General features: G+C 52.9%; 1 protein-coding gene across 1 annotated transcript in view; it reads right to left on the bottom strand.

Annotated features, from left to right (window-relative positions):
• Nucleotides 1-17,596, bottom strand: part of LOC144727347 (uncharacterized) — a 31,282-nt gene that overhangs the window by 7,178 nt on the left and 6,508 nt on the right. Inside the window, exons 3-12 of the mRNA XM_078606094.1 lie at nucleotides 15,661-15,706; nucleotides 13,537-13,637; nucleotides 12,301-12,420; nucleotides 11,415-11,565; nucleotides 10,937-11,092; nucleotides 10,518-10,630; nucleotides 9,479-9,620; nucleotides 9,133-9,299; nucleotides 685-2,086; nucleotides 234-337 (exon numbers count right to left, since the gene is read on the bottom strand). Of these exons, the coding sequence (XP_078462220.1) occupies nucleotides 249-337; nucleotides 685-2,086; nucleotides 9,133-9,299; nucleotides 9,479-9,620; nucleotides 10,518-10,630; nucleotides 10,937-11,092; nucleotides 11,415-11,565; nucleotides 12,301-12,420; nucleotides 13,537-13,637; nucleotides 15,661-15,706 (2,487 nt within the window). The 3' untranslated portion in view covers nucleotides 234-248. The remainder of the gene's footprint in view (nucleotides 1-233; nucleotides 338-684; nucleotides 2,087-9,132; nucleotides 9,300-9,478; nucleotides 9,621-10,517; nucleotides 10,631-10,936; nucleotides 11,093-11,414; nucleotides 11,566-12,300; nucleotides 12,421-13,536; nucleotides 13,638-15,660; nucleotides 15,707-17,596) is intronic.

Genomic DNA, 17,596 nt, shown 5'->3' with positions numbered 1-17,596 from the left:
TGTCAAAGGACACAGGAGAACCCGGGGCCAACCCAGCACCTTACTGCAGCCGAGGGGGTGACACCACCTCCTGGCTACACTTCGCAGCCTACAGTTGGAGGTGGCGGTCACACATCCAAGTAGAAACCTGGCTGCATCCTGCTTGGCTTACGAGGAGACCAGGGATACAAGGCATCCCCCCAGGGCCCCGAGCGAGCGCGGGCGAACGGGCAGAGGGGGGAGGACACCCTCACCTGGTGCGGGTGACGTCAGTGCGCCGTCTCCTGGCTGCCTCCCTGCGAATGCTGCTCCAACTCCCGACCGAATGCGCCCGCCGCCGTCACGCCCACATCCGCGCCTTGGGACACGGCAAGGAGGAGGAGCAGGGGCCGAGAGGTCAAATTCGCATGCGGTGCTGGGCGCGTGGCGACGCGTCGATTCGCCAACAGATGGCCGTTCTCAAGTGCGCGATGCACGCATTGGAGTAAATCATGAACAATAATTGTGGCAGTTTTCTATATTCGCCGTCCAGAATAGCAATTTAGAGTGCCGTTTCATTCACATTGGATCAGCTTTACGAGAGGAATATTGCCCTCCCCCAACCCGATTAAAGACAAGCGGACATACGCGCAGATGGACGATGCCAATGCGTTAACGCTTTTAAACACGAGCTGGAAGGAGTGACTAACGCACGCCGATGCTCACCGGCATCGTCCTCCGGCAAGCTCAAAGGCGGCGCGTCGGCGCTCTTCGTCGCCCCGTCCGCTGTGGCCAGGCACCCGCCGTCCGGTACCAGCTCGGGCCGCAGGCCGTTGGGGACGGCCGGGGTAGGCCCCGCGTGGTCCAGCTCCTCATCCAGCTCCCGCTCCAGCTCCCGCTCAAGCGCCAGCTCCAGCTCGGACTCGCTGCAAGGTCCGACTGACACTGGCGCCGTCACCTCCTCCGGGGGCTCGTTCAGGCCGGCCTGGTCCACGCTGTTGTGGTCCCGGACGAAAACGGAGCCGTCGCCGCCGAGCGTCAAACCGTTGCAGCTGGCGCCTCCGCCGGGCACGCGCGTCGCGCCGCCGTCTTCACCGTCGCCTCCACCGACAAGCTCCTTTCGCCGCCGTTCGGCAGCGTCCCTCCCTGGTCGCCATGCGGCGCCCTCGGCGACAGTGCCGGCCTCCCCATGCCGTGCCGTTCGCTCGCCCCGGCCGGACCGGTCCGACGGTAAAGTCACAGCCGCGAGATCCTCGTTTGTCGCACCCTCGGAAATAGCGCCGCTCCCCAGGCTCCAGCCACTACCGCCCCGGGCGCCGTCCATCGGCGCGCCACGCTCGTCGCAAGTTAACCTCGCGGGGTCATGGGTCAGGACGACCCCTGAGCGGCCCGACTCTGGCGTTCTCACGAGAGCCGCGTCCTCTGGGCCTGCCGGCACCGCCTCCCCGCTCGACTGCTGCACGCGTGCTCTACCGTCGGCTTGCGAAACTCCCGGCTGCGTCCCGTCCCTCCGGACGCGATGCTCGTCGCCCGACGTCGCCGTCGGGCCCTCCGTACCGCGACCGCTTTCCTCCGCCCCGACGCCCGGCCGCTGGGAGTCGCTCTTCCCGCCCCCGAGGTCCTGACTGCCGGACCTGACCATGTGTTGCACGGCGCCGCTCTTCACCTGCGACTGCCACGGCTCCTCCGAGATAGTGACCCGGAACCGGCTGGGCTTCCTGACCACGGCGGCAGGCGGCGGCGGGGGCGGCGGCGCAGGCGGCGCCGGCGGCGGCAGAGGGGACAGCAGCATGGGGGGCGGCGGGGACGTCGCGGTGGCCACCAGCTGTTGCACGAACAGCAGGCTCCGCTCCTCCACTGCGCCCGGCTCCACCCGGTCGCGACCAGCGGGCCGAGGGACGCTTCCATCCGACTCGACCTGGGTGCCAGCAGCCGACTGCTGCTCCTGCTGCTCCTGCTGCGACTGCAGGTCGAGGGCAGCGAAGGACGTGGTGGGCGAGGAGGGCGAGGAGAGACACGGGGGGCCCGTGCCGTCGTCCTCTCGGTCGCGTGCGGCGTCGCGGTTGCGCTTGCAGTAGTTCTGGATCTCGGTCTGCAGGTTCTTCTGCGTGTCCAGGAAGCACTTCACCTGCAGAAACACGTGCAGGGGCCGGAGGTCAGAGGTACACGGACGGGAACATCATGGCCTGCTTGCGTTCGCCGTCACAGGTCGATATCCAAATCAATCAACCACTTGATTGACACGTCAAGAGTTAAATTAACCTTTTAATTGTTTGTTTGGCGGTCTCAAGCAGTAAGGGTGGCGTGCGTGCCAAGAGTGTTCTGTAGCCTGATACCAGTCTCTTAAGCCTGATCCAAGACAATCTGGACAAATAATAAAGCTTGCAACAAAAACGCATTAGTGAATAACACTGCCCCAAAGAGGAAAATATAAATATATTGGCAGGAAATACCCGACATTGCCCAGGTACCTGCAGCTATCTTTTGTGAATGCAGAGTAGCTCCATCACTGTATTTAGGAGGGGTGTCAATGAATATAGTGTTTTCCCTTTTGAGTTCAACGTGTCCTAGATTGGTCAATCAGACCTTTTTTCAGCAACTGCTGTGCCTGCTGTATTACTCTGCCACTTGCAGACTACATGCTTCGTGATTAATCAGAACATTTGCCTACAATCACATGCAGTATAACTTCGTACCGCATTGTGGCACGTTACATTACATTATTACAGGCCCCATGGCACAGCAAAATCTTAACAGTTGCTGTAACGCCACCGACCCCCTCCTTCTGAATACAGTGAAGCTTTTTTTGAAGCGGGAACGATGCCGTGTTGTTCGTCTCGCACGAAGAGACGGGCGTGGTCACGGAGGTTGACCGTTAATTGGAATCACCACCGGGGTTTTTGGGCAACGCAACCAACGTCAATTTCAGATTCACTTGATGAGGAGGGGGTCATTACGGCACTGTTGGATGTGCGGGGCGAGGTTCACACGTGCAGGGTTAGGGATTGTGACGTCACTGGGAGCGTGTGGGGGTGCCGTTTGGGGGGCTCTGGGCCCCCTATATAAAATTTCGGCTCGCCATGTAGCTGAGGTTTTCCGCTGGGCTTTAAAAAGCAACCCTGCCAAGTTTGGTGGTGATAGCTTTAACGGTGTGGCTTTTTATTTGGAACAGACAGACAGACTTTCATTTGTATATATATGTAGAAGACACAGACAAAATTTCAGCAAGTGCTATGGGGAAGGGCCATTTGTTAAACGTCGACTACTACATAGTTATTCCTCTGTCGGGCAGTCTTTTTTGTGCTTGTGCACAAATATGACAAACGTTTAGTTTCATTTTCCAAGTGGAGCGTATTTGTAGTGGAGATGCAAGGCGGGCTAACCGGAGAGACAATCAAATCCTGGTGATGTCACTGACAACTCATTGTCGATTTCAAATGTATTGGTAACACACCGGTCATTGTCAACTTCCATGGAATTCCCAGACACCGCCTGATAGATAACTTTGCAACGGTCACCGTATTGAATGGACGTAGACTACTGTTAATATTGTTTCATTCTTTGATAAGAGATGCACGCAGACAATAATCATCATCGTTGTCATCGTAAGCTATCGTCAATCTACTGCTGGATGAAGGCCTCCCGAAGCTACCGCCACCCTCTCATGATCTTGCAATGCAACAATCGACTCGGGGACCCGCATGAGGATATTTCTCCGATCCGTCTCCACCGCGTACGTCCTCCTCTCATATGCGTGCTCCACTCCTTGGCTGTCGCTCCGTTATTCTCCTTGGCCAATAGTCCCTTCTGGCCGTTACACATCCTGCCCAAGCCCCACTCGCTTTTCTTAACGGTCTGGATGACGTAATTAACCTTTGTACGGTCTGTAATCGACGTTATCCAATTTGTTAAAAGTTGACACGGCAATATAAAAACAAAAACATTTAGAATCAGAGGTTGTAAAAACATATTGCACCTCTGATTAGCACGGTTGTCTACATAAGGTGCGAAAAAATTTCAACATACAAAGCGTTGTATACCAATGCTTGTTTACTTGTGGATGTGTTATGTGGAAACAATACACGCACACAGCTTACCAAGCAAAACCCGCTCCCAGCCCAACAAACAAAATAAACACAAAGCCTCAAACGGCGGAAAAACAAATGGCACATAGACAAAAGCGTTTAAAACACACACACACAGACACACACAAAGAGGTGAACACAAAACAGTTGCGCATCGTTGTGATTTCAAAATGTATATAAAAGATATATAATTATGATTCCCGTGACCGGCGGGTGACCCTCGCTCACGGCAACACGGGCTGGCGTGCGGTTCGGAGCTCCATCCCACCCACGCTTGCGACTCTTCATGGTTCCGCCTTCCTTAAAGTCAGCGCCATAATCACGCGGATTTTAAGTCATAAATTGTCAATTTTGAGCACTCGGGGGCGGCCGACCAAGGTGAAGATCCAACGGCGGATGGAAGTGATGATGGTGATGATGATAAAGGTGGTGATGATGGTGATGATATTTCGATTTAAAGCTTTCGTGACTGCAGGGATTCATCTTCTTGGTTCTTTCGGTAAAGTCACGTAGAGTCGAAGTAATAAAATAATAAAAATATTATGTTTTATTTTTATTATTTTATTACTTCCCTTCTACGTGACTTTACCGAAAGAACCAAGATGGTGATGATACTCTGGTTCTTTCAGTAAAATCACGTAGATAGAAATTAATAGATCACGACGTTTCGATCGTAACACAAGCAACCGTCATCAGGTGAGACAAACACGGCAGGAGAACTGCTGAGGTAGGGGGAGCAGTTCTCCTGCTGTGTTTGTCTCACCTGATGACGGTTGCTTGTGTTGCGATCGAAACGTCGTGATCTATACATTTTTTATCTACGTGACTTTAACAAAAGAACCAAAGAGTATGGATTCCTGCAGTCACGTAAGCTTCAAATCAAGATTGATGGTGATGATGGTGACGCTATACCGTCGGTTCTTATAAGACGGGTTTTCGACTGTGCAATCGGCTTGTGGGATCTGTGTAGAATGAAGGAAGCGATGGCGAGGGTGCGGTGGCATCAGAGGCGCTGGCCACGACGCCCTCTTGGATGAAGGAAGAAACGGAGGGAGGGATGGAGGGAGAGTTTGGAGGGATTGAAAGGGCGGAGAGGAAGGCAGAGATGGAGGGAAGGAGCGAGCGAGCGAACGAGGGACGTGAGGGAGAGAGAAGCCCCTCACTAGTAAGCGGGAGGAGGCATCGCGTGTGATGCACGACGCGTCGCTGAAATAATAATTTACGCTGGCGCCGCCGTGGGGCCACCGCAGCACTAACGGCGCGGTTATTAATGTTCACGGGGACCGGAGAGGACGCTGCAAGCACGCATCGCAGCTCATTAACACCGCCATCGCTTAGGATTAGCGCCGCGCGCTGCGCAGACAACTCCAATGTTGTCTCCTGGCCCCGTGTAACCCCGGGGCCTGGGGATGCATGGCGCGAGTTGGCGGGGGTAGTGGGGGTAGCATTGGCTTATTTGTTTTAGTGAATCACTAAAACAAATACACACACATGCATACAAAATGTGGAATTCATTTTAAACTTGAATATTCATAAGATTGCAGAGCCCTTTAGTTAAATCACTGCTCCCCCCCCCCCCCCCCATTACTGTGCGGGTCGTGGCGGGTTATAACCCCCAGTACAGGACTCACTTGACCGGCCTGCCATCCGCGACTCTGTGGACAACAAGATCCTTGTCCTGTCTGTGCAAGGTAGTCAACCCATCATAGCGGTATCCAGGCCCAAACCCTGCTTGGCATCCGAGATCCGATGAGATAGAGCGGGTTCCAGATGATTTGGTCGCAGGCAGGTTTTCCATCGCGAGCATTGTATGCCCAAAAATGTCATTTGAACAACAAAGGTACAAACGGGACATTCAAAACATGCTTTTCATGTCAAGACGACAGTAGCATATTCGTACATTACCATCTTCACACAGCCTGTGATAGCCACCAGCACAAAATAGCTGGGACACAAGGCATTTATTGCTTTAGGCAACAGCGGGATTTAGAACGTCGCAGAGCGGACGGGTTTACAGAACAACCAGCTGACCTATGAGATCGTGAAAATGTGGTGATGCTGCTGCTGCAATCGTTGGCAGTGATGCACAAATAACAAAAAACTTACCACATCTGTCAGTCAGGCTTCTTTAGAAGCAAAAACACATAACACACAAATTGTTGGGAAATGGTCCTTCTTAATAGCACATACATGCTAATTGCTAAGAAGGGATTTAGGATGGGGCAAAGAGAAGGAAGAAAACGAGGAGAGATGCCAGCACGGTTCCCCAATGACCTCACGGTTTGAGTGGTTATGAGAGAAAGATGGACCAGCAGAACAACTTCATGCAAAGCATGCTGGGTCTTCCTGTTGGGCTGTTGCTGTCTAAAAACACCTATTTGAATGAACATTATCATTTAGTTTCAGGCCATCGGATATATATGTATTTTGTGTGTGCCAGGCTGATGGGTTTTCCCATTAGCTAAACGAGACTGCGTGAATCCGTCCAGGTTATTTATAACCAGCACAGCGCCGATGTCTCCATCACACTCAACAGGGCAAACCGCCAAGGGGGGGGGAAGTGTTTTGGACAATCCGTTAAACTGCCAAACCAACCCCGGTGAAATTGAGGTGGCCGGGCGGTTCAGAGGTCAGAGTGTTAAGTCGGCACTGCTGAGATCCTGGGTGTGAATCTGGCTTTCAGCCATCTGTGATTAAACCAAATTCACAAGCACAGCGCGAGTTGATTATAAACAATAACTGCCCAAAAGAGTCCAACATATTAAATTTGGTTCTGCACTTAACTTGGCTAAATTGCAACCCTTTGAATTAAAACACCGGTTCACCCATCACGCAACCAACATTAGTCTTTGGCCAAGCAACGTGCAGTCTCCTACTGTGTGGACCTGACGTCACTTGGAAGGATCTCGGAGGTCGCTCTCCATTGTCTCCTTTCACAGAGTTCTCTAGTACGAAGGGTTGCGCTGCTCTGCGAGATTTACAACTGGAGTCTTCATCGCAATGCGTGCCACCGCCAGCACTTTGCCACTAAATTTGTTTTAAAATCCCGTTACGATTTTCTAACTCCACGTCTACGAGCCCTAGGAGAGAGCACCGGCATCCTTAACACAGCAGCAGCAGACGCACAATCAAGAAGGCAGCAATAGCGGCGGTAGCGTCGATGGCGACGATGGCAGCGGTGGCCACAACGGGGTGTCGAAGCGCACACACGACGCCGATCATCTATTATTAACGAGCCTCCGCACTCGAGTTGGGAGGCACTGGCCAATCATCAACCAGGCTCCGTCTATAATTATCCTAACAGTGCGGCACTCAGAGTACCGCGTCAGGATCGCCCCCATTGCCCCGATCGCTGGCTCCGTCGTCGCCTGGAAACCAAATCTCTTGTCCAAAACACTAATTGCTTCTGTCTGCCGCTGGACAGCATCTGCTCTTTTGTCAAGAGCAGGCTGGCGCGCGCGCGTGCGTGCGGGCTTGAGAGAGAAGCACGCACGGCAGGCGGTTCGCGGCAAACACGATGTGACAGCGTCCTCCCCAAGGCAAGCGTCGGCCAGGAAGACGGAACTCACTAATAAACACACGGCGAATTGCAACGCGAACTCACAGCCCAGCCCGCAGGGAGATCTCGTGTCAAGAACATCTGAGTTTACTGTTACAGGAAGTGGCTGGGTAGCTCGGAAGTTAGTGCGCTGAGCTGGTACGACAGAGATCCTGGGTTCAAATCCAGGTTTTAACCAGCTGCGATTCAAACAGGGTTCTCAAGTAAAGATTATATGCGTAGAGACCCACAGACTTGTATAGAGATGCACACACTAGCACAGAGACCCATTGACTCAGAGACAGAGATGTAAAATAACTGGTTCTCAAGTTGTAGTGAGTTGATGGTTCCCAGCCCAATCACAAATGACTGCAAAAACTAATAACCATCACGGTTACAATTGGTTTTGCAGTTAATTTGGCTAAATGTTAGCTCCCAGGAAATCGGTTTGAATGACATGCAGGGCATATGAACGGCGACTCCAGTTTGAAAAAAAGAGGCCTATTGAATGACTTCAGAAGTAGTTCTCCAATGTCATCTTCAAGGGCCGTTCAATGGTTGTTTAGTTATGAATCAAAGACACGCTCGCCTCATGACATGATGCGGATAACGCAATTGGAATAGAATTGGAGAAAAAACTAAAACAAAACAATTATTCTGATAAAAAAAAACGGTGAAAATAAAATATCACGTGCAACAAAAAGAAATGGTAGAAACAAACTGACGGATCGATAGACGACCTTAGCTTATTGCCAGTTAAGAGCCTATTTGGGCCAGAAACTTCAAATGACACCTGGACCTAAGTATAACATTAACAATCAGACATAAGGTCAGCAAGGTCGTGAGCCCACACCATTTACCACAGCACGGTCATTACGGCCGTTGTCCGCGACTATGGGCGACCTCTGCTCACGTGTATCATAACCCCGGTCGCAAGGTCTGCCCCAGACCCGTGACCTCATCCCCGGTCCACTTCATCGACGTTCAACCGGTTAAAGAGGGTGGCGCACCTCGAAGAACACGAGCAGCTGGGCAAGCGCCGCTCAATCACCTCTCTAAGAGCGTCACCGTCACCCGGATTTCAGCTTCCCCCTTGCATGGCCACCCTCTCTGGGTACCGAAAAACTAAAACGCACGACTGAACCCACGAACCGCAGGCCGGACTTGGCCTGCGACTTCCATGTCATACGGTCCGTGAACATGAGGCCGACGAATTGTAAGTAGCCGGCAGGTTTTATTTACCTGTCACAACGAGCATCTTAGCCACACTGATCGGGAACGAGGGGGATATTTCCGACAAGGCAACAACACTGCGTTACTAATGGGAGTGCAATCAGTGGGATTCTGTCACTGCAAGAGGTCCTTGAAGTGACAAAAGTGATCAAGGTGGGTGTGTGTTTGTGTGTGTAATGTGTGGTTCCCCGCCAAAGGTATCAGAAAGTCCGTTTCGATGCTCAGCAAAGAAAATCTTCCATTTCAATCCCTGCTCTGACCTCAGCCGCAGTGACCTCTCCCTCTGACAGCCGCCCCGGGGACGCCGCCACGACCCACCTGCTCCTTCTTGGGCTCCTTGTCGATGTCGAGCCGGGCGAGCGACGTGTTGACCTTGAGGGCGAGCGCCAGCGCCATGAGGCCGCCCGTCTTCACGTCGTTCTCGCGCAGGTCGATGCGGACGATGCGCGGGCTCTCGGCGATGAACTCCGCCACGGCCACTGCACCTGAAGTGGCAGAGGAGGGGCGGGGGACCAGGTGAGCCAGGCTTGGCAACGTCGTAGCGACGCAGGGGAAATTCGGCAGGGACAATTCAGCAGGCGCCGTTTCGCTCCGGCCTCCAGGGACACGCCGGCCGGCACGGGGAGGCCTGGTGTGCTGCGACTGTACGACGCTGCGCGTTTACCCTCGCAGGTGATGCGCGTGCAGGCCAGTCCCAGGCGCAGCACGGAGCGGTTGGCGATGAGGCCCTCCTTGAGCCGCAGGACGCCTTCGTTGCCGACGCTGTTGTGGCCCAGGTTCAGCGTCTCCAGGCTCTGCGTGCACGGCTGCGCAGGCACGCGCCCAACAAACACGCGACAATTCGTTGCAATTTTGAAACAAGGTAAAATTTTTACATGTATATCGTTATAATGATGAGTAAAATCGCACGGCCCCAGGAGAGACCTAGCTGAAATTAAACCCCGGTGGTCGAATGTACAAAACATATTTACAAATGACAGCAAAATATACCAAGGTCACATTAGTCCATAAAAATGGAAAACGAAGTGGGGACTGAGAGCGGAGATGCTGAATAACGGTTATGACCATGATCACGCTGATTAGCCCAAGAGAGTCGTGAGTGCCAACATGGGGAGCAGAGGGAGCAGATGCTGCCTGCCCTGCCCCTACTGTTAATAAAGGATGCAAACCCACAACCCTGTGCCCCCCTAAATTAATAACTTTCACAGGCCCCCATTGGCTAAGTGATGTGGATACAGACGCTACCTACCTGCTTCTCCCCCCTTCCATTAAAACAATTATCTTCTTGGTTCTTTCGGTAAAGTCACGTAGAAGGGAAATAATAAAATAATAATAATAAAACATAATAAAATAATAAACATAAAACACGACGTTTCGGCCACAACGCAAGCAGCCGTCCTCAGGTGAAGAACAGGTCTGTTGGGAAGACAGCGTCTGAATGAGACGCTGTCTTCCCGACAGACCTGTTATTTTCCTCTGTTATTTTATTATGTGTTATTTTTATTCTTTTATTATTTCCCTTCTACGTGACTTTACCGAAAGAACCAAGAAGATGAATCCCTTCAGTCACGAAAGCTTTAAATCGAAAATTATGCCCTGGTTGCACACGAATGGTGAACAGGTACACATGGGCGGGTTGGGGGGTGGTGGCGACGTGGGCGCGCGTGTGGGCGCGTTGTATGCAGTAGGGGTGTCGCACGTACCAGCATGCTGGCCACGTACTGCATGCCCACGTGCGACAGCTGGTTGTTCCACACGACGAGAGTCACGAGGCCTTTCTTCTGCTCCTTGAGGCCCTCGCACACGTGCTGGAGGCCTGCACGTGCACAGGGGGACGGACACACGTGCATTCAAGTCACACGTTCGCACGCAAACGTCCACATGCACCCAATGGGGAGCTACTGAGACGCTACCAGATACTACACCACCAAGGCCTACTGGGATACTACCAAGCACTACCGGGACATTGCCAAACACCAGAATACTATCAAACACCACCGAGATACTACCAAACACCACAGAGATACTATCAAACACCATCCGGACACCACGAAACACCACCGAGGTGCTACCAAGCACTACCGGGAAACTAGTGAACAATGCTGTGGGCTCGCGCTCGCACCCGAGTCCATGAGGCTGTTGTTGCGCAGGTCCAGTAGCTGCAAGGTGCTGTTGAACTTGACCAGGTTGCCGAGCTGCAGGGCGTCCTGGCCGCTGTTCAGTTTGTTGTCGGCCAAGTACAGCTCCCGCATCGCCAGGTTCATCTTCAGCGCAGACACTGGGGCAAGGTCGGGCAGGGTGGGTGGTTGAGGTGGGAAAAAGTGGGGGGGCAGGGGGGAGTGAGGTGGGGGCGGTGGTTGTCGGAACGGTAGCGGCGGCAATGGGAAAATTTTATTTAAGAGACAACTAATTGGAGGCGGGGGGTGGGGGAGAGGGGAAAAGATCGTGTGAAGCGAACTGCAGGGGCTGCGCTGAAATATTAGCGGGCGCACCAAGGGTTGACGCTTCACGTCCACCCACGTTAGCCCTGCACAGCGACCCTTAACCCCTCCGCATCCCAAACCCGGCTCCCCCTGCGCCACATGTCCAACCCGACTGACCCAGAAGCAGGAGGGGGCGGCCGGACATGCTGGCGTTCTCCATGTGCAGCACCGCGAGGCTGCTGTGCATTCGCAGCGCTCGCGCCACAAACGGCAGGGCCTGGTCGGCGACGGGCGAGTTGCGTGCGTCCAGGATCTGCAGGCTGCCCGTCTGGTGAGGTCAGGCAAAAGGAAGCAAAGTCGGCGGGACAGCGAGGGGGTGAACACACAGGTGGGGCAGAGGGGGGGGGGGGTGATGAGAGGGGGCAAGGAAGGGATGGGCAGATGATGGTGAGTGACATCGAGTAGCGATTGAGAGGGAGTGGGAAGAGGAGGCATGATGACCAAGTGGAAGGATAAGATGAGGGAGAGACACGAGCGGGGTCGCGTGGCATGGGGTGGAGACATTAGGCAAGTAACCATTTGCTCCTCTCACACTCACAGTGACTGATGAATAGTCACGATTCGGGGGTCACAAGTAAATTTTTTTTGGTTTGATTTTCCACGACGATTGTATCTGGTGTATGCGTGCGTGTGTCTGTGTGTATTATGGGGAGAGGTAGTGTAGCGGTTAGTATGCTGAGCTCGGAACCCGGCGACCCGAGTTCGATTTCCGCTAATGGCCAACACCAGTGACAATTATCTGAACCAGTCCCGAGCCTCCCCTAGATAGAATCAGCCGCAAATGAGTACCCGGTACGATGTGTAAACATCGTCATTGGGAAGACAAAGGCGGCCAGGCGTGGTGCTGGCAACCCACCCCCTCGTGTGCCGTGCCGGCCTTCATAGGTGCTCGCTAACCGCGCTTGCCCCAATAGTCTGTTAAGGTTATATGTGGGATCTTTGTCTTGGTGCCCTGTGGCTATCTGTGTGCGTGTGTGTGGCGTCTTGTGGGCGAGGGTCTGACCTTCTTCATGAGATTGGCCGCGGCCTGCCACCCACGCACACCGATGTGCTTGTTGAAGGAGATGTTGAGGTGGACGGCCGACTCGTAGTACTCGACCATGTCGAAGAGCGCCGAGGCTCCCTGCGCACGACGGAGGCCCGGGGTGTGGGCCGCAGCGACGGTGAGGACAGAGGCACAGGGTGCGCCATTGCGACACTCGAGCGGCGGTTTGAATCCGCCAGTACAGCAGCATCGGAATAGCGCAATAACGACACATCTGTGCCGTGACTTATGGTGACGCTAACGAAGCATCACAGCCCAGAACCTTGCCGAGTATTGATCAGGTATAATTATTCATAATATAGGTTTTTGGGTCAGATCGCGTTATTTATAAATGTGTCGTAACCCTCCACCACCGACATGGCCACCAAGCAGGCGCTACTGCAGGAGTGGGCCTTACCTGGTTAAATAAAAAGTTTAGTTTTTATAGTTTAAGAGTGTGCTCTTAAGCATGGGTAACTAGAAGCCCATAGAACAACACTGTGCAACCTCTCAGGCTCCCATTGGCAGGGTCAGCACACATTAGCGAACACCCGCACACAACGCCAGTGGCTCCCCAAGGCTGCATGGGGCTCGCAACTCATTTAGGATGAAAGAAACAAAGGAGTGCTTGACGAGGAAGCGACTGAACAAAGAGGACGAGAGTGACAGGACTAGATAAGCGAGCTTAGGATCACTGATCGACTAAAACTGCTTCACGGTGGAATCGATTTCCCCTTCTCCACTGGCACATCTGAGCCGCCCCAGAGTGAGGGGCCCCCTCACGGTACGGGTGCTATACCATCAACTGTTTGCCAAGACGAGCCAGAAACAATCTGTGCTACCCTGGCATCGCAAGACGTCCGAATCTGGCTCGGGGCCAAGCAGGGCCAGGCTGCGGTGTTCGTGACGCGTTAATCACGTGCTACGTCAAGGCGGCACAACTCACACGCGGCGTCACCGCGTCGCTTAAGCGCTTCTCGACCGGCTCGTCGCACATTACACGTCAGCGGCACGGCCGGGCTTCAGCAGTAGAAAAACAACCTGGTGGCATCTTGCGTTATGCCGGCCTCGGTTGGCTAGGTACGGCCCCCGGCGCGGCTCAGTTGTGCGGTGGAAAAATAAAAGGGGGTAAATGAGTCGGTGAGGGAGCAACAAGGAATCCCACCCAAGAAACTTCCATCAGGTTAGAAAATAAATAAATACAAAGACACCCACGTCTTCATCCAGGCTTGTGGACTCAGCGTTGACCTCATTGAACTGCATCCGCTTGAACACCTCCTCCAATGTCTCGCATGTCTTGTAGTCCAGCTTCTCTGCTGCAGGAAGGAGGGACGGGGGAGAGAGGTGAGTGGGAAAAGGTGACAATGGGGAAGTGAGAGGGGAGACACAAAAGGAGATAGCTGAAAGAGGGTAGAAGTGAGAGTGGGGAGAGAGAAGAGGTGAGAGAAAATAAGAGGGGAGTGGGGAAAGGGTAGAGAGAGAGGAGAGTTGAGAGGAGATGTGGGGAGAGGAGAGAGAAAAGATGTGAGGACGGCGACGGAAGGACATGTGTTTGTGAGGCCAGCCTTGAGAGTAGAAGAGAACGTGCAGAGGGAAGCAGGCGATGTGCAAGGTTGAGGTCAGGTTAGCATCATGGAGGGGGCAGTGCTAGCATCTCGTTGGCTGCTTTGGCTTGGATCTGATAAAGGACCGTTGTTAGTGGCTGATGGCCTGGTCTGTTAGGGTCGGCAATCGGGGCTCAGTTGAGAAACCGATTGGGTAGTTTTGTGAGGGTCAGGGCTCACACCGGGGTCTGATTGACGAGTGTGCTATGCCCCCATAATGTGGGCACTTTACTCTCTTCTCTTTTCCCTTCTGGCATTTAGCGCCATCGCACGCCACACAGAAGAACAAAGAAATAACTAAATCAATTAAAATTGAAATGCGAGGAGTGCGTTGGCAGCAGTGACTTTACACACACATATATACACACCTGGCCACTGTCACACATACGTGCACAGCCCCGTACGTTCAACCATACTTCATCTCGCTGGTTTAGTGTGGGTTGAGCAAAGAGAAGGTTGGATGGCCCGGATCAGTTCGGAAATTGCTCCGCAACCGACGTTAGCCATTGCTGGGAATCAAACCGAGGTCACCGGGTACGTAAGCGTAGTGCCCTAATGCTTGCGCCAATGTTCCACCCCCTTGCCACTTATTGCAAAAACACAAATAGTTTGTAATTTGCTGCGGCTCATGAAAAAAAACTTCAACTGGAACGCTGCGCACATTAATCCTAATTAAATTCGACTGCTGCACCATCCACCCTATAAACTACACAAACCTTACGGACGCAAGTTGGCGATTCTGCCAACTTTAAAGTTTAAACAAGCCAACGGGGGCCTACAAGACAATTGACCTTCCTACCAGTTCCCTGTCAGGTGGCCGAGTGGTGGAACAAGTGACTGGCAATCCCAAGGTTGCAAGTTCACATCCTGGTTAGGGGTTGACTCCCTTCCTCTGGGGTCGACAGAATGAATACAACGTAGTGGGGACATCAAAAGTGGTTGTCCTATAGATTCTACCCCACTCCCACTCCGCCATAGGAATGTGGAATTTCCACCACTTGTTCTAAGCTTCAAACAGGACATGAGCACAACCTGAATGCTCATTTGAGCAGGAAATCACGTTTACGTATTTATGTTTCTGCTTATTATTATCTATGAGTCTGTATGCCTGTGACTCTGTGTGCATATGCATGCCTACGTGGAAATCTGTCTGTGTACATGTGTTTATGTGAGTCTAAACATCTGCGTGTTTACATGCGTGTTGAGCATGTGTGGACCTATGCCAGGGTAATTATTTGTATGTCTCTGTTTTGTATTTACGTGAGTTGTAAGAACATAACAAAAGGCAGAGGACAACACAACACCTCAAAAGAGCCGAAGATTAAAGTGCCGAAGAAGCCAGAGAGGGATTTCCTCGGAAAATTCCAGCCCAGTTTTGCCAAATGAGCTGGTCCGGGATTTGCGAGCAGCCCTCATCAGGTGAGGTCAGCGCACTTGGCTGGGCTGCTTGGAAAGCTATCAATAATTCACTTAGCTGTGAACGGCACTGTGAGACGTGCACACTCTAAAAAACTTGGGCCGACTCGTCTGATTAATTGGGGTGAACTCACGGCTAATCCCTCGCACCGAGGCACTGGGCAACGCCGCAAGGCTCTTGCGGTAAAGGGGGGGGGGGTGCAAAAGAAGAACAAAAAGATGTCGAGGATTCTATTTTAAAAATTACCAAGTTTAAAAGATGTAGGTTCATTTTTTGTTAACTCATAAAGAAATGAAGAGAGTTGGCGTTGAACTTTACCCCTGAGATCGAGGCATTCCACTCTTCCGCTGAGCTCAGTGATATCCTGCAACACAGAAAGAAAAAGACCCCCACCCCCCATGAATACGCATCAAACTGTTGGGGCAAGCGCAGTTAGTGAACATCTATGAAGCTCGGCAGGGGGCACGAGGAGGTGACCGACTGCCTTGTGTCTCCCCAATACTGACATTTACACACCGCACCATGTACCCGTTTTAAGGCTCAATTGACCTAGGGGAAGACCAGGACAGGTTCTGATATTCACAACTTATGTGAGCCATGGCTGGAAATTGAACTTATGTTGCCGGGTTCATTGAGCAGCGTGTTAAGCACTTTGCCACTGGTCTACACCTCTTCTTGTTTAATCAGTTGCTGAGCATAGGTTCAAAACGGCCAGCAGACACTTGCCGAAACATCCACTCGTCCGTCCAACCCTCGGTTCCTCCATCCATCACTCCATATGTCCATCCGTCAACCCATCCATCCCACCTTCCCTCCTTCTGTCCTTCTATCTGTCAGTCCCTGTTTCTATCCGTCCATCAGTCCCTCCTATCCATCGCCTCCTCCTCCACCACCATCCATCCATCCGTGGGCCTCTGCCTGGCACGGTTGTGGCACCGCGCCGACGTTGGCACGGCGCCATTTACAGTGCAAGCGGCCGCTCGCCAGAGCCGGCTGAGCGAGCGGCACGGGGGCGGCGGCGGCGTGGCGCGCGAGCATCTGCCGGCCGGATTAAACGCCGCACCTCAGCGCCGGCAAAACAAGCAGCGGCGCGGCAGGAGAACGCGATCCCTTTGCCGTGTGCCAGCACGGATCATTATCACCTGCCCAGGTCCGGTTGGAGAATTTTAAATACTGCGAAGACTCGTCGTCCATGTGCCTGCCCCTGGCCCGGGCAAGAGAGTCACGATCCCATTGGCTCTTCTCCTCTATCCGTGGGATTGACGCCCCCCCCCTTCAAATGTAAGAGGAGCTAAATCCCGATGTGACCCAGCTAGTGGCGCCTCTCTCGCCAAACGCGAGCATGTGTCCGATTTACTGTGCCACTTGATGTTCATCCGAACTCACCTTCCCTACAACCACAACTACAGGACCTGAGTTTTGGGGGCCTCTGAAAATATGTCAGTGACAAGTGTCACAAAGCAAACGATAGGTACATGTGCAGCTTCATAATCGCTTGCTCCTGCCACTCCTGGCAGAACGGTCTCCACTACAGGGAGCTCTAGACAGCCGCCCCTCAAGGGGATATTTTGACGTCTCGGAAGAGGTTGGAGGACCCACAATTTGCCCCACCAGACACTAGCTGCCAATCAACTACGTCCGGTGTACTCATTTACACTGTTGATCGTTACACCACGGTGGCAGTGGCAGCAGCAGCAACAGTAGCAGCTGCGTACCATTGCAAATATAACATCGTTTTATAAAATCGCCCCGTTTCTTATCGGCATCAACGTGGAACGTGGTTAAGTACAAAAAGTTATGGAAAGAAAAAAGGCGCAATAATCATTTCGCTGACAAATATTTGCACTGTACTTAAATACACACTGCGATGCAGTCACTTTACACGACAGCCGCCAAAAACTACAGCGGGACGTGAGACCGCCCCCCCCCCCCCACTGGGTAGCCACAGGGGTCGCTCTGTGCTTAAAAAAGACGAGCGCCTGTTTATTAAAATAAACAGTCTAATGACATAGGACGCCGGTGAGGGAATAATCGCACCGACGCACTCGGAACCGGTTACACGAAACAGGCAACGGTTTTGTTTTCAATCAACCCGACACTTCCCTAAAAAGCGACTCAATTAATAAGGCGGTCGTCGCGAGGTTACATCGGTTCGCTTTCCCTAAACGGACCCAAATCATGCCGCTTCGCCCATCGACCAATCAGCCGCCGTCATTTAGCAGGGCAAGGTAACGCCGTGCATTATGGGACACAC

The sequence above is a fragment of the Lampetra planeri genome, chromosome 25 (genome assembly GCF_965212315.1).
Source record: "Lampetra planeri chromosome 25, kcLamPlan1.2.h2, whole genome shotgun sequence".
Taxonomy (NCBI): domain Eukaryota; kingdom Metazoa; phylum Chordata; class Hyperoartia; order Petromyzontiformes; family Petromyzontidae; genus Lampetra; species Lampetra planeri.
This window is presented reverse-complemented; position numbering and strand designations above follow the sequence as displayed.